Source organism: Phocoena sinus, chromosome 9, assembly GCF_008692025.1.
Source record: "Phocoena sinus isolate mPhoSin1 chromosome 9, mPhoSin1.pri, whole genome shotgun sequence".
Classification (NCBI taxonomy): domain Eukaryota; kingdom Metazoa; phylum Chordata; class Mammalia; order Artiodactyla; family Phocoenidae; genus Phocoena; species Phocoena sinus.
This window is the reverse complement of record NC_045771.1, coordinates 76226773-76252932: the sequence shown is the minus strand read 5'-3', so window position 1 is coordinate 76252932 and position 26160 is coordinate 76226773. Positions and strand designations below refer to the sequence as shown.

General features: G+C 42.5%; 2 protein-coding genes across 2 annotated transcripts in view; one reads left to right on the top strand and one right to left on the bottom strand.

The window, feature by feature from the left end:
• Nucleotides 1-423: 423 nt before the first annotated feature.
• IGF2BP3 (insulin like growth factor 2 mRNA binding protein 3) overlaps nucleotides 424-26160 on the top strand; it is a 141039-nt gene continuing 115302 nt past the window's right edge. The window contains 2 exon segments of the mRNA XM_032643137.1: nucleotides 424-749; nucleotides 2124-2184. Of these exon segments, the coding sequence (XP_032499028.1) occupies nucleotides 575-749; nucleotides 2124-2184 (236 nt within the window). The 5' untranslated portion in view covers nucleotides 424-574.
• On the bottom strand, nucleotides 18007-18568 carry LOC116759408 (ubiquitin-40S ribosomal protein S27a-like). Its single transcript, XM_032643139.1, has one exon. It carries the CDS (start codon nucleotides 18524-18526, stop codon nucleotides 18056-18058), a length of 471 nt encoding a protein of 156 aa, XP_032499030.1. The 5' UTR covers nucleotides 18527-18568; the 3' UTR covers nucleotides 18007-18055.

The following is a 26160-nucleotide window of genomic DNA, read 5'->3' as shown; positions in this document are numbered from 1 at the left end:
TCTAATTGAGGCGCTGGGATTCCTCACGTGAGACGTTGATTTGTAGTTTGAACACGTGGCTCATTCAAAAAGCCGGACACTCGGAGCGGATTTTTTCCGCCTCCTGCGCCTTCCTCCCTCCACCCCTTCTCCCCTCCCCCCTGCCAGTCACCCTTCTGGGTTTTTTATGGGGAGGCGGCGCCTGCCCTCACGTAGTGTGATATTTTCACAGTCCGCTGGCCGATGCCAGAGGGGTTGGGGAGTAAGAGACAAAAAGTAGTTTCCCCCCCTCCCTCCTCTCCTCCTTTTTCTCGCTAATCCCGCCTCCTCCTCCGAGTTAGGAAGACTCGTTGATGCGTTTGGGTTGTAGCAAGGCTTTTTCTTTTCTTCTTTTTTTTTAATACCTAGAAAAAGAAAAACAGAAACCCTGGGATCTGATTTTTCGCTCCTCGTTCTTGTCCTTGGTTCTTAGTGTGTCTGTGTATTTTAACGGCGAGAAGAGAAGGGGAACAAAACCCGCCGGATCCATCCATCGCTGGGGGTGGTTTTAATTTTTCGTTTTTCTCTTAATTTTTTTAAACAACCGCTCTTCACAATGAACAAACTGTATATCGGAAACCTCAGCGAGAACGCCGTCCCCTCGGACCTGGAAAGTATCTTCAAGGACGCCAAGATCCCGGTGTCGGGACCCTTCCTGGTGAAGACGGGCTACGCGTTTGTGGACTGTCCGGACGAGAGCTGGGCCCTCAAGGCCATCGAAGCGCTTTCAGGTGGGCCCCGGCCGGGCTCCGCCGGGACGCCTGCCCAGCCCCGCGCCTCTTGCCCGGGCCTGCCGGGGTCGGGCCGCGGCTGACACGGGGTTGTCCACACAGGGCCCCGGCCTGGGCGGGCGGGGGAGAGGGAACGAGGCCCGGGCGCCTGCACGCGTGGGTCGGGGCCCTTCTCCCAGCCCGGGCGCCTACCCGGCCCCCGCGGCTCCCCTCCCCCGCCGGGCTTTGAGGGCTGAGAGCGAACGCGCTGTCAAGAAAGCCCCGGCGCGGGCTCGGAGGGGAGGCGTGGGGGACTGTGTGGCGCCTGGGAGCGGGGCTGGAAGGGGGGGTGTGCTCGCCCCGCGCCCCGCCCGGGCCCAGGCGCGTGCTCCAGGCTCCGGCCCGCCGGGCCTTGCTTGGGGAACGAGAGCGAACGCCTGTTTCTCGCTCCTTCCTTCCTCTCCCTGCCGGTTATTTGTGGTGTTGGTTCGCTGCCTCCACTCCCGCCCCAGACCCCGGCCGCGGGAGAACTCAAAGTGGCCTTGACCCGGCTGCCGAACGAGGCCGCGGGTGGTGCCTAGCACGGGCGGCCCCGCGCTTCCCCTCAACCTTGCGGGAGGCGGGCGAGGGCGACCCGAGTTATTTGCTCGACCTTCCCGCATACAACGAGCTAGAGGGGCAGGTGGGCGCGGGCGACCACGGGTCGCCTCGGAGCGAGTCCCGCTGTGGCGCCGGGCTGCCAGGCTTCGGGCCGCGGCCTCCGGGACTGGTGGGGAGCGCTCGGCGAGGGCGGGGGGCCGTGCGTGGCGGGGAGGCGCGCGGGGGTGGGACGCCCGGGAGAAGGCTGTGTTCAGGTCCCACTCCGAGCCACATGCCTTTCGGGGTGGCGGGTGCTGCGCCGTCCCTCGCGCGCTGTGCAGTCTGTGCTGAGCTGCGCCTCTGGACGTTCGCTCTGCCGCTCCTGCCTTGCGGTCCTCGAGCCTTTCCCGCCGCTCACTGCCAGTTCCCGGCGGGCCTGGGCTTGAACCCGGGAGAAGGGCCTGGGCGCCCCTCCTGAAGAAAGCCCACGTAGCCCCTTTCCCCGAGCTTGTCTTCTGGAGTCTCTGGGGAAGCGGACGGGGTTGGGGGGGGGGGTCGGGTAGAGTGTTCCCGATGTAGTGGGTTAGCCAGTTGATCCCCCTTCCCACCCATCTGTAAGTTACACCCACGCAGCCTCCAGGGGCTCAGCTTCCCACCCGCGCGGGGCCGGTTTCTCTCTCGGCTTTGAGCCACGTCCGGGTGTCTTTCGGGGTCTCAGGAGGCCACTCGTGTCGCTGCTTAGGCTGTGCGGGTCCTTCGGGCCCAGAGAAACGCTAAACCGGGCCAACTGCCCCTCCACCTCTTGTGTGTCCGCAGGTAAAGTGGAACTGCACGGGAAACTCATAGAAGTTGAGCACTCGGTCCCCAAAAGGCAAAGGTGAGCTTACTTATTATGTTCTCATTGATTCTGTTCTCAACCATTGGGAGGAGAGACTCAACACAGCTGAAAACAACTTTTCCTCTTACTGTTATTGGGTTGCTGTATGACTTGGCGTTTCTCGTCTTTTGCCCTAAAGTTTCTGGCAGGTGTGTGTGTGTGAGTGTGAATGTGTGTTGGTACTGCTGTGAAGGAATAGACGACTTGTCTGTGGCCCCTGCCACTGGATTATTGTTACTGGTAATAAAGTCGCTTGAGGAAGCTCTCACAGCTACATGTTCTCCGGCAGAGTAGGTCAAGTTGCTGCAACAGAAAATCAAAGTCTCAAAGGGCAGTTTCTGGGCATCTGTGGGAATTAGGAAGCAATGGGTGACCGCTCCAGCCCGCCGCCCCCCACCTGAAAGTGCAGGATAGGCGGAAGCAGCTGCAGACACGCGCGGGTGTGGCGTGCCTTTCCTTCTCTGTCCCGAGTTGGCGGCGACGAGTCTGAGAGGCCTGGGAGGCCGTCCGCACATCTGAGAGGAGAAGAATTTGCCTTTACCCTGGTAGCTCGCCCGCCGGGATTGGAACACGTGAGTGAACGCCTGGGCTTCTCCTGCCCAGAAGCGCCTTTCAGTCACTGCAAGTAAGACAGCTTTCTGCAAACCCGCCTTTGTCTCCAGGCCTTCCCCCCACTCCCCCCCACGCCCCCATTTAAAAAATACTTTTGCTTACAGATAAGCACCAAGAGATGGAGAAGGCTGAAGATTTTTGCTACTTAAACAAGGGGGATTGCACTTTTCGGAAAGCATATGTAGTGTGTCAGTTTACAGAATGTTTGGAGACTGTGTTTTAATCTCTTAAGTATTTTGGAGAAATGGCTCCCTTCTCCAGAGCGGGCCAGATCCCGGCTCTGTAGCTCTGACTTGAAAGGCTCTGCTTCCTCCCGGTGGTGCTGGTGTTGGCTTATGCGTTGCTGGGCTTTGCAAGGTGGGGTTAGTTTCTTCCTTTCCCCCCTACCATCCCCCACTCCCAACCTGGGCCAAGTAGTAAGCTGGAAGTTAATTTAAACTAGGGCAGCCAGAGCGTCTGGTTAGATATTGGTGAGGGTGTGTATGCTGGAGGGTGGAAAGGGTTTGCTGTGCATTTCCCTGGTACTTGGCTGGGAGAGATGGCTACCTAACAGGTCATCCTATGCCTATTTTTATTTTTTTAATTTATTTTAAAATTATTTTACTTTATTTTAAAGAGTGTTTTTTTTTTAGTTTCTTTTTAAAATTAGTTAATTAATTTTTGGCTGTGTTGGGTCTTCGCTGCTGCACGCAGGCTTTCGCTGGTTGTGGCGAGTGGGCTTCTCATTGCGGTGGCTTTTCTTGGTGCGGAACACAGGCTCTAGGTGCACGGGCTTCAGTAGTTGTGGCACGTGGGCTTCGGTAGTTGTGGCTCGCGGGCTCTAGAGCGCAGGCTCAGTAGTTGTGGAGCACGGGCTTAGTTGCTTCACGGCATGTGGGATCTTCCCAGACCAGGGATTGAACCCGTGTCCCCTGCATTGGCAGGCGGATTCCTAATCACTGTGCCACGAGGGAAGTCCCTATGCCTATTTTTTTAAAAATTTATTTTATTTATTTATTTTTGGCTGCGTTGGGTCTGTTGCTGCGCGCGGGCTTTCTCTAGTTGCAGTGAGCGGGGGGCTACTCTTTGTTGTGGTGCGCGGGCTTCTCTTTGCGGTGGCTTCTTTTGTTGCGGAGCATGAGCTCTAGGCGTGCGGGCTTCAGTAGTTGCAACGCGCAGGCTCAGTAGTTGTGGCACATGGGCTTAGTTGCTCCGCGGCATGTGGTATCTTCCTAGACCAGGGCTCGAACCCGTGTCCCCTGCCTTGGCAGGCAGATTCTTAACCGCTGAACCACCAGGGAAGCCCCCTATGCCTATTTTTAGATTGAGCTCTCTTCCAGGTAAAGCACTTTTACAAATTGTGTTTTTGTTTGCCAGCCTGTTTGGATTTTTGTGGATTTCTCTTCTCCATGTACTTAATTTTCATCAGGATAGTTGGAAAGGGATTTGGCGTGGACAGATTTAGTTCTAGTTGGGAATTTTGGTAGGGGTCAAGTTATTTTAGATAGCAGAATGGAGTTCTCTTTTAAAAGCTTCTAAAACAATAGAACGTGTACTGAAAACTATCTAAATTGATCTCAGTTTAATAAACAATTGAAAAATTGCGGGAGAAGTCATAGCTCCTTAAAAAAAGGTTAAAGGCATAGTCTGAATTGTTTACCTACTGGAAAAAAATATAAGCACATTCTTCAAATTCTAATTGGTTTCATGTTTAGCCACTGTATCTTAATTTTCTTCAGATGTTGAATAAGAAATAGGCAGATGGTTGTGTTGAAGGACAGGCATTTTAACATTTGAGAGTTTCTAAATTTAAACATTAAATGTCTTGACCTGTGTGTAAATGCAATAACTTTGCTTTACTCTCCTGATTTTCCTTCTCCAGGCTGGTGTGAATTTGTCCCTCATGTGTAGGGAATTAAAAACATTGTCTGGTTAATAGACTGCCTGTTTTATTCTTAAAGGCTTTTGCCCAACCTAAAAACATACTTAGTTTACTTGTTACTTTATGGCAAACAGGAGTTGCTGCTTAGGAAATCACATAAAGTAAAATGTTACCAGTGGCAGAAAGTATTTATCAATGGAAACTTCTTCAGTTTATTAACAATGTAGATTAAATTTTGTAGCTGATTTGCATTAGCATTAAAATGCTGAGGATTTTGAATGTTATTGTCTTACTAGCAAAGTAAATAGGAGTGAGTACATTGGAGACAACTTTCTTTTTTTTTTTAACTGATTTAGAGAGCAATCAAGTAAGTCCTTTGCTTGTACAGAAATGGCTAAAAACAACAATAGAGCTTGCTTTCTCTGCCAGGGGATTTTTAAAAAAAATTTTTAATTTTAATTTTTATTTCACTTATTTATTTTTGGCTGTGTTGGGTCTCCGTTACTGCATGTGGGCTTCTCTTCGTTGCGGTGTGCGGGCTTCTCATTGCGGTGGCTTCTCTTGTGGAGCATGGGCTCTAAGGCACGTGGGCTCAGTAGTTGTGGCTCGTGGGCTCTAGAGCGCAGGCTCAGTAGTTGTGGCACACGGGCTTAGTTGCTCTGCGGCACATGGGATCTTCCTGGATCAGGGATCGAACCTGTGTCCCCTGTGTTGGCAGGCAGATTCTTATCCATTGCGCTACTGGGGAAGCCCTGCCCAGGGACATTTGCCGGAAATCTATGTTACAATTTTGTTCTAACTGAACCTTGGAACTGTGTTGTAGTTTTCCTTATCTGGACTGTTCCACTGTCTGAATAGGCTTTGGGAGAGGGCAGAGAAGGCACCTTGGTGATCCACATGCCCAGCACCTATAGGAGGGTCAAGAGGTGGTACTGGTGACAGTGAATTGAATGCCGCGCACCAGCCCTTGCCAGTGAGCCTGCTGGACTTCTGGGTGGAGTTCTTTGTGCTTAGCAGTCATTGCATTCCATCCCATCATCATGTGGGCACCTGAGGCAGGCATACCCACATATGCAGCAGTGACCTTTATACCTGCTGTGCAAGGCATGTTGGGAGCCCGGTGCAGAAGAATGCTTATGGCAGCACTCTGAGATGGATCAATGGGCTTGCAGCAGCTAAACAGGGGAGCAGGCCCAGGGGGTGATTTGATGCGTGGTAGGATGGCCCAACTCTTGACGGGGAGCAGAGCTGGGTGGGACCATTTCAGGAAGGGGCATTGTTGAGTTTGGTTCAGACCAAGCCTAGCTGCTGATTACCCAAGTCACAAGGGAATGTGGAAGGAATGTTGCTTTTCTGCATTCAGATACCCCCCAGTTGGGGAAGATTATAGCAGTGCTTCACAGAGTTTGAGGTCCCGTGCATCCAGAATGAAGAGAAGATTGCACTGAGTACCAGTGATAGTGTTGCACTTTTTGTTCCAGATATGAAAGATACAGCACATGAAGACTTGGCTTCACTCTGGAGGTATAAGCTTTAAAAAAAAATTTCCCTCCCTCCTTGGGGGTGAGGGTGGGTGTGAAAATTGTTTTGACTTTGGAAGACGGTGGCTGACTTTGGTTGGAAGGGTCACTGGTATCTTGGGGAACCTTGGTGTGCCCCTATATGATTTTGTAAATAGCGCCGATTTCCTTTTTGTTATGTTGTGGGCTCTTGGGCATGGGAGAGGTAACAGGAAAGTTGCTGACGCCGGGGAACTGAGCGGATGGTGGTTTAATTCGTTTTCCATTACTTTTTTAAATTATGAGAATTTGTGTATTTTCCAGCTTTTTCTAGCTTAAACTTCCTCATGATTTAGCTCTTGGCCTTGATTAGAATTGTACGTAGCCAAAACATATTTGAATGAAAGAGAAAAAATAGTGGGATATCATAGTTAATATTTTTCCAGGAAGGATCCGTTAAAACAGACTGTGGTGCCTAAGCTCAAATGTCTTTGTTTCTTGCTTCCTTAAAATTAAAAAAAAAAAAAAAAAAAAAAAGGAAATAAAATGAACAGCTTATTTCCGTATTAGAATCTTATGTTTAGCATATAAATGGGGTAGAGCATGTATAAAAATTACTGTGGTTTTAAATATATCTTACTTTAAATGGCCATTTAAAAGCTAGTGCTGCCTTTTAAAAGCTGTTAAGTATAGAATAGGATGGTGCCATTAGCCAGGGCATAAGACCCTGTTGTCTCAGGACGGTAAAAGCTGTTTTTAATGCTAAATATTTTAACAGGTATGCCCCTGGTTTATCAGTGGTGGTACAGGTGAATCTTGTGAATTAGGGAAATTTCTCAAACACGCATAGCCCTGAGATTCTGAATGTTAGGAAACTTTCACGGCTAAAGAATCATAGGCAAGGTTATCTTTGCAGTGCTCGGTTTAAGATCAGTAATGCATGACTGCTTAAGTGGTTGTAGCCAATGAGATTTTTCTTGATTTCACGTTGTTTTCTCAGTACGGTTTGAGAAAGTTTTCTCACTTTTCTGTCTCACTTTATTAGAATTTTAAAAAAATGTTGATAAGTAGCTTCTGTGTGGCTGTCCATGATAACAAGGAAGACGTTATGAAAACGTGACATGTGCCTGGAGCCAGTGGGAACTGAGAATCTTGGCTTCTGTTTCTGGTTTCCTTTTGATTTGTGTGATGACTTACATTCTCTGTTCACGCCAAATGCCATTATAATAAACTAACAGGAGGCATATTTTGTTCTGAGTTTTGCATTCTGCTTGAAATAAATGAGTTACCAGCTAAGGTTTAAAAATATATTTTGGAATTGCAGAGAGCTGGGCTTTTCCCTGTAAGGAACTTGACTTGTATTTCTTTTCTGTAGTATGGTAGTTCAGTTGCTTTTGCACGTGTACCTCTTTTGGGCAGTCAGCAAGAGGGACATGATCTTTGCCGTACTTTGAAATGCTTTTGTGAGCCACACTACTGTAGGTCATGTGTTGTTAGAGGTCTGGGATTTTGTATTAAAGTGAAGTTGTTGAGCCACCTTGATATATGTTTTGAAGCAACTCCATTTTAATAGTCTTTAGCAGCATTCAGACAGCAACTTTTCTAGCAGTAACTAATTTTGAAAAGTGAATTATCCATTCAGGAACGCTGGTGGTTGGTTTCGTCTGGGAGGAAGGAGAGAGTCTGTGCTATTCTTAGCTGAGTTTCCTTTATCAACTGTTGACTCTGATTCAAGCTTCTAGAGTCATAAGACAGGAGGTGGCAGTGTGGGAGCAGTGACCAAGGGATAGGATTGGCATTTTTATTTTTAAAAATTTTTATTGAGTTATAATTTACATACCATACAATTCACTTGCTTTACTTGTGCAATTCAGTGATTTTTGGTATATTTACAGAGTTGTGTGTAACAGTCACCACAGGCATAGAATTTTTTGTTGTTGTTTGTTTGGTTTTTGTTTTTGTTTTTTTTTGGCCACATGGCATGTGGGATCTTAGTTCCCCGACCAGGGATTGAACCCGTGACCCCAGCATTGGAAGTGTGAAGTCTTAACCATTGGACTGCCAGGGAAGTCCCTGGATTGGCATGTTTACTTAAGATCTCTGCCCCATAAATCTGATGCTTACAAATGGGCTTTGACTACAGAGTTTTGCTTGAAAGCTGGTTGCAAACAGTTTTCGGTGTTCTGTTAAAATTTATCATGGTCTGAAATTGCTGTTTGGTAAGTATTTGGTAAATAAACACAGCTATAATAAATATCAATACAGTATAGGAATTTTGTTGCCCTGAAGGGGAGTCCATAGTACATAAATTATGTGTTTGAGAGAATTATGCTGAGGCCATTTAACTTGATTAGGAAAAGGTTTGAAATTATGGAATTATTGTTTCCTCAAACCAAACTTTGAAATGAAAAAAAAAATGCTGTTAAAATCTAGTGGGAAAAAAAAAAAAATCTAGTGGAACTCTAAGCTGAACGAGGCCTGAGTCCTTAGAATATCGGCCATTATCACTTAGTTGTTTAGGATGTTGATTGTCATCATGATGTTTCAGTTCTCTATCGCAGCCCTCTGAAAACTGGTGGCTCGGAACAACAGCAACTTACTTTTTCCTATGGTCATATGGGTCTGTTAGGTGGTTAGGTCTCTTCCACGTGGTATCATTCTGGGTCATTTACTAAGCTGGGATAAAAGGTCCAAGAAGACTTCACTCACATGTCTGGCCTCTTGGTGCTTATCCAGGTCATCTTTCTCTACTCGGTATCTCATCACTTCGTAGTGGCCCCTGGCTGGCTACCGCAAGTGAAATCAGAAGCTGCGGGGCCTCTTAAAGGCTAGGTGCAGAACTGGCACGTTGTTGCTTTTAATCCCATTCTATTGATAAAGGCAGGCCACGAGGCCAGGACAGGTTCAAGGGGGATGTGGAAATAGCTTCCCTCTCTTGATGGTGGAGTGGCATGCATGTACACAGAGGAGGAATTGATGGTGGCCATCTTTGTAGGTCTTCCACAAATTGAAGGAGGGGAGCATTTAGGCTTGAAAATGCTTAGAACATAAAATACCTGAAAATAGCATTTAGCGCTAGAAATGGGGAGCCAGTCCCCTTGTAATATGCTGGTAAGAGAGCATGGTGTTAACTTTTGAGGTAACGAGTAGTGGTCAGTCTTTGTTTATTTCTACGGAACAGCTAATAGGGTTTGCTGATGGATTGGATGAGAGGTGTGAGAAGAGGAAAGGATGACAAGGTTTTTTGACCAGAACAACTGGTTGGAAGGTGGTGCCATTGACCAAAATGGAGAGTATTGTGAGACAAACAGGTTCTTGGGTGGAAGTCAGGAGCTTTACTTTTGGCATATTTTGTTTCTAATGCTTATTAGAAATGTAAATGATGACGTCAAGTAGGTAGTTGGATATATTGGTCTGGAGCCCAGGAGAAGGTAGGAAGCGGAGGTGAGCATTAGAGGCTTCATTAGCTTGTAGTATTGAAATCATGGAATTGGACAAGATCATCAAGGAACTGAGCCTGGAGCTCTAGGAGGAAGGAAGGACCGGCAGAGGAGAGTGAAGGAGGTCAGTGATGAGCGGAAGTCAAGCACAGCGAACTATTTCTGGGAGAGAAGTGAAGAAAGCCTGTGGAGAAGGAAAGTAATCAACTGTGTAGAGTATCACTGAGAGTTTGTGCTTTAGATGGATGAAAAAATGAGTGGGAGCAGTGTTAAGTCTCAGCCTTCTGGCTGTGCTGTAATAAATGGAGAGCGATTTACAAATTTTGGAGCAACCTGGAATACAGCCTTCCATCCAGAATTCATTTATTAGGCTCTTAGTTATTTTTTTTAATGTTCCAGAAACATCTATAAGTATGTTCTATTTATAAGTTGCTAGAGATGGAAGTAGCTCCTAAGGTTAGTAGATCCTTCTCTTGTTCAGTGGACAAGACTTGTTGGTAACAGTTGACCTACCCTCTGGCGTCTGTTTTCACCCTCTGGTTGGACTGTGAGCTCGCTTTCACGTGGACAACCCATTCTGCTTTTTATTAGTACATATTTGGTTCCAAAACAGTGCAAAGTCCAGTGCTTCTATGCGCTTGTCTAAATACTTGATTAAAGACAAGCAAAGGCTGAAACTAATGGCCACAATATTTTTGAATATTATGGGCGAGGTTTAAAATACTTTAGTCACTTTGTTATTTTAGTATACTTGAATAAAGCATTCCGTCCATTTTATTAATAAAATTTAAGTTATAAGAAATATAAGAAACCCTTGAAGTGCCCTAAATTCTCTCATTTTTGCATATTAAGAAATCTGGTCCTTGGTAAAGTAGCCTCCTTCTCGAATTATGAATGCTGTCTTTGGCCACAGGAGTCACCAAAACAAGGTGATATGTTAGAGCACTTGATTTTGAGACAGGTGACTTGGTCTGAATAACTCTTTTAAGACTTTCTTTGTCTATGCAAGTCCTTTAATTAATAGAATGCTACCTTCAGAATGTGTTAAACACCTACTATTTTAAGAGAGAAAACTAATAAAAATGAGATAGCACAATAGGGTTTTTAAAAAACGGTATTAGTTGCTTTACCCAAGGATTTTCCCGTAAAGCCCTGGGAGAAGAAGTGACTTGCCCATGGCACTGCAGGTGATTAGTAGAACCCATTTCCAGGTCCTGTGACTCTGCCCTGTCTTCATTTCTCCCATTTAAAGTTGTCAGATCCTCAAAAAGTAGCTTACACAGCAGCCTGATCTTGTTTGCAGTGGCAAGTTGGAGCAGAGATGTCCTGTTTCTTGCTTTCTCTGAAGAAAAAAGAAATCTTGTTTGGCTTCTTTGAAGGGTTGATTTATTGTCTTCCTGCAGGAAAAAGACAGGTACAGGTAGTCTGGAATCCGGGGCTTACTGCAGAATAAAAATATCCGGACATCCTGTTTTAAGACAGAAAATGAGACTACTTTTTCCTTGAAGGTTTTTTTGTTTTGTTTTTCTAAGCAGCTTCATCTTAGTATAAATGAATTGCAGGGAAGTTGGAGGGGGCCTAAGGAGATATGAGAGTAGAACAGAGGGCATGAGGAGGTAGATGCCATGGCTTTATCCCAGGCAGGTGATTGTGATTCACAGCATGTGTTTTAGATGGCAAAGGAGGTAGAGGTGTCTTGTGTGGAGTCCATGGTGCCTGGTTGTCCCGCCTTGTTACCAAGTTTAGTAGGATCCTGCCTTGCGGAAAGAAGTCTCTTAAACTTGGAATACTAAGGATTGGGAGAGAGTAGGAGGGGGAAATCGTACTGAAACATTTTTTTTTTTGCGGTACGCGGGCCTCTCACTGTTGTGGCCTCTCCTGTTGCGGAGCACAGGCTCCGGATGCGCAGGCTCAGCGGCCATGGCCCACGGGCCCAGCCGCTCCGAGGCGTGTGGGATCCTCCCGGACCGGGGCACGAATCCGTGCCCCCTGCATTGGCAGGCGGACTCTCAACCACTGCGCCACCAGGGAAGCCCGTACTGAAACATCTTGTTGAGGAGCCCTGGTGCTTGCCTCATGTGCTCTTGTTGAACTGAAGGGTGTAGCCAGAAGAATGTTACATCTGGGTTTGAATCCCAACTCTACTTTCTGAATTCATGTTGATAAATGTTTAAGGATGAGGAAATCAAATCTGGGAGGTTAGAATGGAAAGGATGGCTCATAGGATCCTGGGGATGTGTATAAAGCATCAATAGAGCATCACCCAGTAGTCACTCCCATGGCAGCTGTTACATTTTTTCCTCTTGAGATTCAAATGTGAAGGCTGGATGTATATTACATTTGGTGGTGATGACAGAAATATGAAAAATTTTTGTTCTGTTTGGGATGTGGACTCATAAAAGTAGAAATCTTTGGGTGGTGTCTTTTTGTTTTTATCTTCATTGAGTATGTATTAAAAAAAATTAAGGTATAACCTAGTTACGATAGAGTATATGAATATTAAACATCTTGATGAATTCTTAACAAATGTATACATGTAAATTAGTTCAAAACACATGAATTATGAAAATGTGAAAATATTTGTTCTTTAATCCTCCCTATCCCCATGTATTTCCCATGTCTTATAGCTGGTAACTTGGTATATTATTTTTCAGAAATTTTTCTGTGCATGTATCCACACTTTTTAATTTAATAATCAAATCATACTGTTTATTTTTTGTGCTTTTACTAAATAATGTATCCTGAAGAATCTTCAGTGTAGGTGCAAATAGTTCACTCTCCTTAAACCAAGTTGCATTGCAACAATATAAATAGTTGCAACAATTTAAATGTTCTTTTCATAGTGATTTCAGTGGAGCATAAGTATATGTATGTCGTAGGACTCTTGGTTGGATATATATATATTTTTAATAAATGTATTTATTTTTGGCTGAGTTGGGTCTTTGTTGCTATGTGCGGGCTTTCTCTAGTTGTGGCGAGCGGGGGCTACTCTTCGTTGCTATGCGCGGGCTTCTCATTGCAGTGGCTTCTCTTGTTGCAGAGCATGGGCTCTAGGTGCATGGGCTTCAGTAGTTGTGGCGCGGGCTTCAGTAGTTGTGGCACGTGGGCTCTAGAGCGCAGGCTCAGTAGTTGAGGTGCATAGGCTTATTTGCTCTGTGGCATGTGGGATCTTCCCGGACCAGGGCTCGAACCCGTGTTGCCTGCATTGGCAGGTGTATTCTTAACCACTGCACCACCAGGGAAGCTTGGTTGGATATTTCTATAAGGTAAATTCTTAGACTGAAAATTGCTATGTCAAAAGACATGCACATTTAAATTTGGAAGTGCTCTGCCGAAAACGTAAGTTTACTTTTTTTTAATTTTAATTTTAATTTTTTGCGGTACACGGGCCTCTCACTGTTATGGCCTCTCCCGTTGCGGAGCACAGACTCTGGACGCGCAGGCTCAGCGGCCATGGCTCACGGGCCCAGCCGCTCTGCGGCATGTGGGATCCTCCTGGACCGGGGCACGAACCCGTGTCACCTGCATCGGCAGGCGGACTCTCAACCACTGCGCCACCATAGAAGCCCATAAAACGGTCTTTTCAAGCATGGAGGACTGTATCATTCTAGGAACAGCCTTATTCTTTCTACCATGGATGTTCTGCTGACTCTTGCAAGTTTAGGTCCCGATTCATTTGTGTCCCTTGCATGTAAAAATTAAGTCAAAAGCTATAAAGATTAAATTCTGAAAACTTAAAGTTCGAATACCTGAAGTTTATGTTCTCTTACACTTACCACCTTGAATTTTGGATCTTACCTCAGAAACTAACAATACTTACTTGCAGTGGGAGCTTTACTAAGTAATATTTTGAGGAGAAATTTGATTAAGAATTAGTTTTCAAAGCAAAATAAACAAAGACAACAAAAAACAAAACCAAAAAGAATTAGTTTTCAAAACAAAGTCCTACTCAGCTTGCCACTGGAGCTGGGCAGATGATGATTGGCGAGCTTATTTAAGAAAACCTATGATGATGATAGAGTTTTTTCCAGTGATCCCCAAATGTTTACTACTTTTTTAAAGTCAGCTGTTCTTACAAAAATGGAGAAGCTCTTGCTTTTCTTTGGAGAGATAAGTGTGGTTGAAAATTTTAATTTCTGTATTTTTGGTGTGCAAATTTACCTATTTCTGCATTGTTTTTGAGTTTCAGAAGTGAATTCATTCCTTATGGCTTATAAAAAATTTTTAGTTTAACAAGCATAGATGGAGCACCTGTGCTTGTAGGCAGTTCGATACTAGGTTTCAGGGGCTAGAAAGGTGAATAAGATACTTGTTCTAAAGAAAAGTACATGGAGTATAGTGACTTGTACTTTGTTCTGTCTCAATCCCTGAGTGATACTTTTGTTTTCAGCACTAACAGTGGCTCACAGTGCCAGTGATCCCAGAGGTGGATTAATATCTCTGCAGGTAGAGAAGTGGTAAATATGTCATGAGGTTATATATGGGATGCCCCAGAAACACAGGAGGCGCATTTGGCGTAGCTGAGTGTTGGTGCAGCCAGCCAGGCATAGGTTCAGAGAGCAAGGCATGTGAAGGCAACTGAGGCTAACTGTGCAGTGGGGATGGGAAAGGCAGAAGAGACAGCAGGAGGCAAGGCATGTAAGTGTGAGATACCCTGGTGTGTGCGGGGGAATGGCAAGCTGTTCGGAATTAGAGAGGCCCAAGTGTGAGGCAGGATTGTGGCGGATCCTGAGCCCAGAGGGGCAGCAAGGGCACCCCGTGTTCTGCTGGGCTCAGGAGATCTGATTCTTCACGCGTTTAACTTTAGGGGTTCACTCAGTTTAGTTAATGTCATTTAGCAGATGGTTATTTGGGATCATCTCATGCAAGACTTGATGCTTGGGTTAATTTGGGGATCTGCTCATCAGCGATTATGTTCAGCTGCTTTTACCTCTTAAGTGCTTCCTGGAAACGGCTGTGCCCCAGAACATTACATGGGGCATGGAGCTGTTCCCAGGACACCCTCTGACAGGGTGATTAGGGTAAATCGTGAGAGGCCTAGGAACCCTGTAGTAAGGCTGACTGAGCCTGTGCCGCTTTTTTAAGGTCAGTTATGACAGCCATAGTTTTAGTCAATGGTAATGATTAAACCACCTGGTATTATTTGATTTTATTAAGACATCTCAAATGATATAATGAACCTTTGGAGGAAAATGAGACCCTTCTATGTGCACACACTTTTTTTTTTTTTTAAGCAAGGCAAGAAAAATTTATTTTTTAATTTTAATTTTTTGGCCATGCCCCGTGGCCTGTGGGACTTTTAATTCCCCAATCAGGGATCGAACTGGGCCCTCTGCGCTTGAGAGCGTGGAGCTCCTAACCACAGGATTGCCAGGGAATTCCCAGGAAAATTTAAACATAAGAAAATGTTCTCTGCCCTGTGGCCTCCCCTCTCTGCGCACTGTGCATTGTGTATCTGCATTAGGCATTGACCATACCTCCCCCATCAGCAGAAATACCTGCTCAGCCATAAAGAGCAACATTCTTCGAGCGTCAACAAGACAACTCCTAGATCTTCCATTTCTTTCTTAGATCAACTAATTTTTCATTGATGTGTACTTAGTCTTCTATTTTTTTATGTCAGTTTAGGTGATATCTCCCTCCCTCCCTAAACTAAAATGATGAGGTCAATGTTCTTGTATTACCTTTTACCTTCCTTTCCCATTTCTCTTCCAATTTTTTTACTTTTATAATTTTTTTAAAATTGAAGTATAGTTGATTTACAGTGTGTTAATTTCTACTGAATGACAGAGTGACTCAGTTATACATATACGTCCTTTTTTATATTCTTTTCCATTATGGTTTATCACAGGATACTGAATATAGTTCCCTGTGCCATACAGGAGGACCTTACAGTTTATCCATCCTATATATAATAGTATGCATCTGCTAATCCCAGCCTCCCACTCCATCCCCCCCCACCCCCTTGGCAACCACAAGTCTGTTCTCTGTCTGTGAGTCTGTTTCTGTTTCGTAGGTAGGTTCATTTGTGTCATATTTTAGATTCCACTGTGCACACACTATTAACTGAGCAAAATTAGGGGCAGCAGTACACAAAATGTTGGGAGGGTCAGTGGTATCTTGCTTCGAATCACACAGACGTCAGTTAGAATCCTTGCTCATCTCTGTGATCCCAGGCAAACTGATGCTACTCTGGATTTCTCCGCTTATCTGTAAATAGGAGCAATAAAATTTATTGCATGAGGTCGTTGGGAATTAAACGGTAATGTGTGTAAAGGATTTCTTGGAGTATCTGACACCTAATTGGGTGTTGTCTTATATTAGTAAACTTGTGTATTTACAAGTGGAGATTGAAAATAAGAGTTGAGTGTATCTATTCCTGCTTAATCCCATAGTTTGCTCTCACATGTACAGATACATAGCAGTGTTTCACACTTCTTTGTAGAGTATGAGTTATGCATTGTGAATAAGTTAAGAGTTTGTATTAAAAAAAAAGTTTGTACTTTATGTCTGGATGTGTAGGTCTTAGCATCCCTAAAATGTGTCTAGTTAGGAAATTCTCTTAAGAGAGATCATATCATTTAAAAAAAAAAAAGACTAGGAGATAAAGAACTCCTGTTAATCTCAAAAAGGTAGACAACATACTACAAAAATGTACAAAGGATAAGCAGCGGTTCAGAAGGGGTTATCTGAAAGGCCAGTCTACTTAGGAAAAGATACCCTATCTCACTAGTCATTAGGGAAATGCCAACTGTAATGGCATTTTTGCCTATCAAGTTGGGAAAAATGAACAAGATTGGTAATACGTGGTGTTGGCAAGAGTGTGTAGGAATGGGCACTCAAACGGCTAGAATGTAAATTGGCAAAGACTTCTTGGCATACCATTTGGGAGTATCTGTTAGAACTTAAAATGTGAATACCCTTCAAGTATTATGGAACACAGCCTAGTCTTCATAGTTTTGTGTGGTCTGTAAGCATAGTTTTAATCAACAGTGTTGTAAAGGAGTTGAAATCACTAGGCAGGACTTGGTGAAAAGGTCTTTGGGTGGGAGTCCAAAATATATGCAGATAAACTTTTAGGTTTTGTTATATCATTCATTACATTTTAATAGGTATTAGGTAATCTGGTGAAACATTGTCTACTTTCCAAGCAAAGAGGATCCCTAGCCTTAATTTGACTGTCTGGAACATTTTGAATTTACTCATTTTTGAGCTTTAGAGGGTAGATTTAAAAAAAAAATAGATTTATTTATTTGTTTTTGGCTGCATTGGGTCTTCCTTGCTGCCTGCAGTCTTTCTCTAGTTGCAGCGAGCAGGGGCTACTCTTTCTGTGGCGCGCGGGCTTCTCACTGCGGTTGCTTCTCTTGTGGAGCACGGGCTCTAGGCGCACAGGCTTCAGTAGTTGTGGCACATAGGCTCAGTAGTTGTGCCTCTTGGTCTGTAGAGTGCAGGCTCAGTAGTTGTGGCGCACAGGCTTACTTGCTCCTCGGCATGTGGGATCTTCCCGGACCAGGTCTCGAACCCATGTCCCCTGCACTGGCAGGCAGATTCTTAGCCACTGTACCACCAAGGAAGCCCAAATTTTTAAATTAAAAAAAAAATTTATTGGAGTAATTGCTTTACAATGTTGTGTTAGTTTCTGCTGTACAATGAAGTGAATCAACTATGTGTATACCTATATCCCCTGGCTCTTGGACCTCCCTCCCACTCCCCCCATCCCACCCATCTAGGTCATCACAGAGCACCAAGCTGAACTCCCTGTGCTATACAGCAGGTTCCCACTAGCTGTTTGTTTTACACATGGTAGTGTATTTATCTCAAGCCTAATCTCCCAATTCATCCCACCCTCCCCTTCCCCACCTGTGTCCACATGTCCATTCTCTACGTCTGTGTCTCAATTGCTGCCCTACAAATAGGTTCATCTGTACCATTTTTCTAGATTCTACATATATGTGTTAATATACAATATTTGTTTTTCTCTTTCTGGCTTTTTCACTCTGTATAGCAGACTCTAGGTCCATCCACATCTCTACAAATGACCCAGTTTCATTCCTTTTTATTGCTAATATTCCATTGTATATATATATATGTACCGCATCATCTTTATCCATTCATCTGTCATTGGACATTTAGGTTGTTTCCATGTCCTGACTATTGTAAACTGTGCTGCAATGAACATTGGGGTACATGTGTCCTTTTGAATTATGGTTTTCTCAGGGTATATGCCCAGTAGTGGGATTGCTGGGTCATATGGTAGTTCTATTTTTAGTTTTTAAGGAATCTCCATACTGTTCTCCATAGTGGCTGTATCAATTTACATTCCCACCAACAGTGCAAGAGGGTTCCCTTTTCTCCACACCCTCTCCAGCATTTATTGTTTCTAGATTTTTGTTTTCTTCTTGTTTCTAGATTTTTTTTTTTTTTTCATTAGTTCATGTCTTTTATTAACCAATATACAATCACTTGTCTTCTGGTTTGTTGAAACAATAGGTCAGACAACATTTGCCACAATAATGTCTGTCAAAGTGGCTGGCCATAAAAACTCCAGCACCACATTCATCTGAAGGGCACTCCCGACGAAGGCGACTGATTTTGCCATTCTCATCCACCTTATAGTATTTCAGGACAGCCAACTTAACCTTCTTTCTCTTATGCTTGTTCTTCTTGGGAGTGGTGTAAGACTTCTTCTTCCTTTTCTTAGCACCACCACGAAGTCTCAACACAAGATGAAGAGTGGACTTCTTTTGAATGTTGTAGTCAGACAAAGTACGTCCATCTTCCAGTTGCTTGCCAGCAAAGATCAGTCTTTGCTGGTCAGGAGGAATTCCTTCCTTGTCCTGGATCTTGGCCTTTACGTTTTCTATTGTATCCGAGGGTTCGACCTCGAGAGTGATGGTCTTCCCCGTCAGGGTCTTCACGAAAATCTGCATATTGGCGGCGGTGCCACTGCAGATGGCGGATCCGAAAAGAAAAAGCTAGATTTTTTGATGATGGCCATTCTGACAGGTGTGAGGTGATACCTCATTGTAGTTTTGATTTGCGTTTCTCTAATAGTGATGTTGAACAGCTTTTCATTGCTTCTTGGCCATCTGTATATCTTCTTTGGTGAAATGTCTATTTAGGTCTCCTGCCCAGTTTTTAATTGGGTTTTTTTTTTTTTTTTGATATTGAGCTCCGTGAGCTGTTTGTATATTTTGGAGATTAATCCTTTGTCAGTTGCTTCGTTTGCAAATATTTTCTCCCATTGCGAGGGTTGTCTTTTCATCTTGTTTATGGTTTCCTTTGCTGTGCAAAAGCTTTTAAGTTTCATTAGGGCCCATTTGTTTATTTTTGTTTTTATTTTCATTACTCTAGGAGGTGGGTCAAAAAAGAACTTTTTGTGGTTTATGTCAAAGAGTGTTTTTCCTATGTTTTCCTCTCAGAGTTTTATAGTGTCCCATCTTACATTTAGGTCTTTAATCCATTTGGAGTTTATTTTTGTTTATGGTGTTAGGTGGTGTTCTAATTTCATTCTTTTATATGTAGCTGTCCAGTTTTCCCAGCACCACTTATTGAAGAGGCTGTCTTTTCTCCATTGTATGTTCTTGCCTCCTTTGTCATAAATTAGGTGACCATACGTGCATGGGTTTATCTCTGGGCTTTCTATCCTGTACCATTGATCTATATTTCTTGTTTTGTACCAATAGCATACAATTCCATTAAAAAAAAAGGCAAGTAAAAAAAAAATCTGCAAAGTGCACTAAAGCAAAGCACAGTAAAACAAACAAACAAAAATCCATTGGTCTCTCTTGCATTTTTATCCCGAAGTATTGGGAAACTGTCAAAGTTCAAGGTGGTAGATATTTTGCTGAAATTCTGATTTTTACTTAAAAGCTTAAATTCAGTCATTGGCAACAAATGCTGTTAGTTTTTCTTGACTTAACTGGTTGATGTTGTTCTCTTTTGGGAAAATGTCCACCAGACATTCAATCTTAAATAACCACAGTTAGTGTATAGCTCTTTCAAGTAAAAATGGCGCTCTGTGAAATGTGGCTGGTTCACTGTTGCACAGTGCTTTTTCTGCAGACAACCATATTAGGTAGCCCAAGTGCTTCATGTGTACTGCCCTTCTCTTCACATAGATATTAACAGGATGTGTACTCAAGGGTTACTTAAGAAAATTAATAATTTTTACTGTTTCATTAAGGGCATTTAAAAATGAAATGAATTAACTTTTACTGCAAGTGCCGGTGAAGAATACAATGATTATGAGTACCGCAGGTTAGTGCCATGGCCTTGATTCACGCTAAGGTGCCAGCCAGTTTACCCACCATTGTTTTCGCACCATCAGGGCAAATGTCGACACGGTGAAAGACACAAATAACATCTTAGTAGTATTATAGAAATAGTTTTGACTTCTTGTACCTCTTTGAAAATGTCTCAGGGGACCCCCCCGCCCCCAATCAGGAGTCCACATGCTGTACGTTGGGAATTGCTGCTCTACAGTAATGTGGTGTTTGAAATTATTTGGATTAGGTATTCCTGTGAATGTGTATTTACATCATAACACAACAGATGGCAAGAGCAACTGAGGATTTTATTCAACTCCATGGCATGTTAGCCTTGAGAGGGAATTTTAACAAGTCAGTTTGTGAAAAACAGGTGTGGGAAGAGAAAAGAAAATGGAAAAGAATACAAGAAACTAAATACAAAAGAGAAATCTAGGTGTATAAGAGACAAATAGTTAGGGAGCATTTCAACGTGCATGAGCAAAATGAAGCGAGTTTGGGCGTTTGGGCAGCCACAGCGAGGCTTTAAGTTCCTCAAACCAACGCGAACCCTACATGATGAGTACAGGTCTTGCCTAAGAAAATGAATGGCCTTCAGTACCTTCAGTATGGGTAACCTTTGGTTATTCCTAAAATGTTAGAGAAAACTAACTAGAATCTAAGAGCACCATCAGAGTTTCATTTGACAGTTTAGATGTCTTGAGGCTGGAAGCTTGTGCTGATTCATTGTATTTGTAAGGATGACCAAGTAAAGAGTCAAGCCTCTGACACATTTCAGCCAGCTTTCCGAGCCCTATGTGAGTTAGTTAAATTTAGAAAATAACTAGTTTTGTTCCTATCGCAGGAGAAGTAGTTTTCTTCTCTCAGGCAATGCTTTTTTAAAAAAATTTAATTAATTAATTTATGTTTGGCTGCGTTGGGTCTTTGTTGCTGCACGTGGGCTTTCTCCGCGTGTGGGGGATACTCTTTGTTGCGGTGCTCAGGCTTCTCATTGTGGTGGCTTCTCTTGTTGCGGAGCACAGGCTCTAGGCGTGCGGGCTTCAGTAGTTGTGGCGCGCAGGCTCAGTGGTTGTGGCTCACGGGCTCTAGAGCGCAGGCTTTGTAGCTGTGGTGCATGGGCTTAGTTGCTCTGCGGCATGTGGGATCTTCCCAGACCAGGGCTCGAGCCTGTGTTCCCTCCATTGGCAGGTGGATTCTTAACCACTGCACCACCGGGGAAGCCCCTAGGCAATGATTCTTTTCTTTTCAAGAATTAAATACAACAATGACCTTTCAAGGTATTTCACAAGTCTTTTCCATTTCTTATATTTTTATTGGTTTGAGAAAGCTTGGTAGCTTGCCATTAAGTTTTCTTTTTTAAATGGCTTTGTTTTGCTGATCTTGGCAGTTTTTAAATGATCCATTCAACAAATTGTTGAGTGTTTATTACATTCCAGCTACTGCTTTAGGTTCTTGGGAGACAGAAGTGAACAGAAGACAAGAACTTGCTCTCGTGAAGCTTAGGGTCTAGGACTGCGCTGCCCACTAGGGCAGCCACTGGCCACATGTGGCTATCAAGCAGTCAGAATGTGGCTAGTCCAAACTGAGATGTCTGTGTGTAAAATACACACTGGATTTTGAAGACTTGGTTCAAAAAGAGAATATAAAATATCTCATGGATATTATAATTTAACTATTTATAGGTAAATTATAATGTAATATAATGTATATTTTCAGTTTGTGGAAAAACAGGTGTGGGAAGGGAAAAATAACAACTGGAAAAAATGTTCCTGTTTAATCTTAGATCTGTTGGTGAGTGGTATGCACACTAAAATCAAATGTATCTTAAACTATTTTTCTTTGAGATACTGTATTGTATACAGAACACCCACAAGAATCGAGCAAAACTTGTTTTTTCTATGGTAATTTAAAAAGCTGGAAGATTAAAAAAAAAACCATAGTATACATGGCAAAGTTTAAACCATTAAAATGATTGAAATGATCTTTTTCTCCTTCCCCAAATGCACCCACTTTGTAGTTTCTTGTGGTTTTGTTGTTGTTGGGGAAGAGACTTGTATACATACACAAGAATCTACGATTGCATACTTTTTAGAAAAGTATAGTTTAGTTCTGCCCCTTACCATTTTGAAGTTTTAAGGAACAGTTTTAAAGGTGCTTTGGAAGCTGGGAGGGGGGAAAATCGTGATAATATAGTATGTTCAGTACTATTAAAATAGTGGAGTGTTGAGTTAGGAGTAAAGTATATTTACTCATATCTGGGCTGCAGATTCATTAAAGCTTGTTTAAATGTGTTTGTTATGAATAGAATATTAACAGTATGTTACGTTTCATTATTAGTACTTGTTATAGATGATTCTAATTTTCTGAAAACTCCAGCATGTGGTTTACCCCCATCATCAGTTACGGAACGAAGAAATGTGTTGTGCAACGTTAAACCAAAAATTAGAAAAGAACAAAAAACCCACCAAACCTCTGAAAAACCTCAGAGTAGTCCTTTTAAATAGCATGTACATAATGTATTAGATTACCTGGAACTAGTTCAGTGCTCTAAATTTAATTCTGATTTTTTCCCCCCAACTTTTTTGTTTGTAAAAATTTCTTTAAAAATCTTTAAAACCTTTAATTTTACTTTTAATATTTTAGTTTTTTCTTCTTTTAAAATGGTGTTCTTAAACTGCTTTTTTGGATTCCCAAACGGCTGTTTATTTTTCAAGTTAGGGTTTTTCCAGAGAAAACTTATTAAAATACTCTGGAAAATACTGAAACTGATTTGCAAGTTAAAAGATAATAGTTCAGGATTTTAAAGAAGGAAATTATTTTTAGTTTTTAAACTGTTAATATAAATATTTTAAAGTGAAGTTACATTAATAAATTTTTCACAAATGAAATAATGGTGTGTTTTAATTCCAAATGGAAGTCTAAGACATTTAGTGAACATCAGTCTGGCTGATTCTGAATTTATAGACTTGTTTAATAGATCTTAAATAAACTACATAATTAAATGTTACTAAGCATCTCATAATAGAATTACAGCTAGTAATTCATTACTGCATAATATATCCAAGATCAGTTGTCTTGAATTTTAAACAATTTATTAAGCTTATTTTAAAATATTACTGTTTATACTGTATAAATATGTAGATCTGACACGTTTTAGTTTTGTGTATGTTAGCTTTTCATATGGGTATTAGTATTTAACTTTTTCAAAACAAGTTTTAAATTTTATTAATTTAAATTTTAACTTTAATTGATTTTATTAAATTAAAATTTCACTAAACTTCTGAATGGTTTGGTCAGATATAAAATTCTAGTTAGCTAGTTTCATTGTAATTTTTAATTTGGTTTAAATACTGCCACTCTAAATCTCTATATTTATCAAAGGACTAGATGGATATTTTTATAACATCAGAATACCTGAAACAAATATTTAACTTTTGATTAAATTTGAAACACTAAAACCTTTTAGAATCTGGAATTGGTCTCAGCAAAGTCTGAGTTTGTATATTTCTTGTTATTCCAATAATGAAGAAAACACAAAAAATGCTAAGAATTGAGATATTTGAAAATAAAGTTTTAAATTACTGATTGCGCAAAACTTAAAAATTTCCAAGATGCCTTTAATCCAGAGCCAGTTGATAGTAAATCTTCTTCAAGAGATTGCATTTTAAAACTTCTGTGGCTCATTTGCAGTTTTGTTTTCTTTCAACTTATCTGTTCAGTCCTGCCAATGACCAGTGTGCCCAGGTGCCAGAGAGACAGGAAAGCGTTAACTTAAAATTTTGAAAGAGATTAACATTTTATTTATTTACTTTTAAATTTATTTTATTTATTTATTTTTGGCTGCGTTGGGTCTTCATTGCTCTGTGCGGGCTTTCTCTAGTTGCGGCGAGCGGGGGCTACTCTTCGTTGTGGTGTGCAGGCTTCTCATTGCGGTGGCTTCTCTTGTTGTGGCTCACGGGTTCTAGAGCGCAGGCTCAGTAGTTGTGGTGCACGGGCCTAGTTGCTCCACGGCATGTGGGTTCTTCCCGGACCAGGTCTCGAACCCGAGTCCCCTGCATCGGCAGGCGGATTCTTAACCACTGCGCCACCAGGGAAGCCCACGATTAATATTTTATAGTAATCTTATTAAATTAAGAAAGCAAATTTATAAGAATGATGGGGCTTCCCTGGTGGCGCAGTGGTTGAGAGTCCGCCTGCCGATGCAGGGGACATGGGTTCGTGCCCCGGTCCGGGAAGGTGCCACATGCCGCGGAGCAGCTGGGCCCGTGAGCCATGGCCGCTGAGCCTGCGCGTCTGGAGCCTGTGCTCCGCAACGGGAGAGGCCACAAGAGTGAGAGGCCCGCGTACCGCAAAAAAAAAAAAAAAAAAAAAAAATGATATGTACATTAACATTTTTAGCTATTGTCGTAATTGGCAGTAACTTTAAATGCATAGCTGGGCTGAGTTTTTCAGACGGTCTGCTTAGGTAATTTGCAGTTTCTGGAAGACATGAGAGCTGTTAAGATTCTGAAATTATATATATATCTATATATAGAGAGAGATATATTTAATCTACAGAATTTTAAGGTATGTGTGTTGTTACAAGTAAATCAGATCTGGTTCTGGTTGGTTGTTTTGAAGCTATTTGTTTGACCTCATAACTGTTATGACTGAATTTATAGGCTCTTGGAAAGATAGACCAAGCTGCATATATAGTATTTTTCCTGTTGCTTTTTATGCTTGTATGAGAATGAAGATAGAAATCTGTAGCTAGTTTTAAAAATTTACCCACTACATATTTAAAGCTTTCCCAAGTCCCCAAATACCTAAAGTTATAAACATAGGAGTAAATATTTTAATGACGTCCAGCAGATAAATCTATAGGGAAGGTATTTACGATCCCGAATACTTGTAACTTTTTTTTTTTGGTCTCACCGTGGGGGCTTGTAGGATCTTAGTTCCTGCACCAGGGGTTGAACCCAGGCCCTCGGCAGTAAGAGCTCAGAGTCCTAAGCACTGCAATGCCAGGGAATTCCCTGTAACTGATACTCTTACGTTTAAGATGTGTTCTGGATTTCATCATCAGTAGAACATGCTAAATGTAGGTGTATGTGTATGATGTAGAACCTCTTAGAAAAAAACGTTAAAACTTTGACCTAGGTCTTTCCCCAGCCCTTCTGAAGCCTGTGTTAAAAACAACAAAAACAAAAAACGTGATACGTGAACAGATGGTGGTGAGAGGTGTGTCAGATTCCGGGTGTGCTGCCCCCTGGTGGACGATCTGTCACTATCGCCTAGGTTTTTGCACTTGTTTTTACAAGTCGGTCTTTAGGCAATTAATTAAAGTGCTTGGCTGTTTAACATGTTCTTAAGTGTTTTGAAAATGCATAAGTTTTTATTTCAACATTTTTACAAGGTGTTAAAGTCTAAAGTCCAGCGCACTAAAATTTAATGTCCTGTACAGATTGTTAATGACAGATTCCGATGGTTTTTCTGATAGTAAAGCTTTCAAAAGGATTACAACATTTTGGAAGGAGGGCAGAAAGGGCCGTTTTAAACTCTTGGTGTCTGTGTTACAGAGAAAGCCTGAGGGCAGGTAGATGAGTTCCAGATACACTTGAGGGTAGTTACTCTGCAAAGGTGAGAGCCTTTTATACCTGTGGTGCTCAGTGTACTCTCCTTCTGGCTTATGTTAAACTTTTTGGCCAATCATATCTATTATAATAAATATGACCAGGAGTTTCTTCCTTTGAGAGACTTGTGTCCTCCATGGGCATGGAGATGTTAGTCATAATGTGTTTTTGTGTATAATGATAGTGCAAGGTTATCTGCAAAGTCTAGTATGGTTATATCTTGGAAGAAAAGAGTTGAGTTGCCCTGGATGAGGAATGTCAGAGATATTTGGATTAAACTTATATATCTTTGTTTTCTTGCTACATGACAAACCATTATATATAAAATAAACAACAGGTCCTACTGTATAGCGCAGGGAACTATATTCAATATTTTTTAATACCCTATAATAAAAAGAATATGAAAAATAATATGTATAACTGAATCACTTTGCTGTACACCAGAAACTAGCAACAGTGTAAATCAACTATACTTCAATTAAAAAAAAAAACTCGAGGGCTTCCCTGGTGGCGCAGTGGCGCAGTGGTTGAGAGTCCCCCTGTCGATGCAGGGGACACGGGTTCGTGCCCTGGTCCGGGAAGATCCCACATGCCGCAGAGTGGCTAGGCCCGTGAGCCATGGCCGCTGAGCCTGCGTATCCGGAGCCTGTGCTCCGCAACGGGAGAGCCTGTAACAGTGAGAGG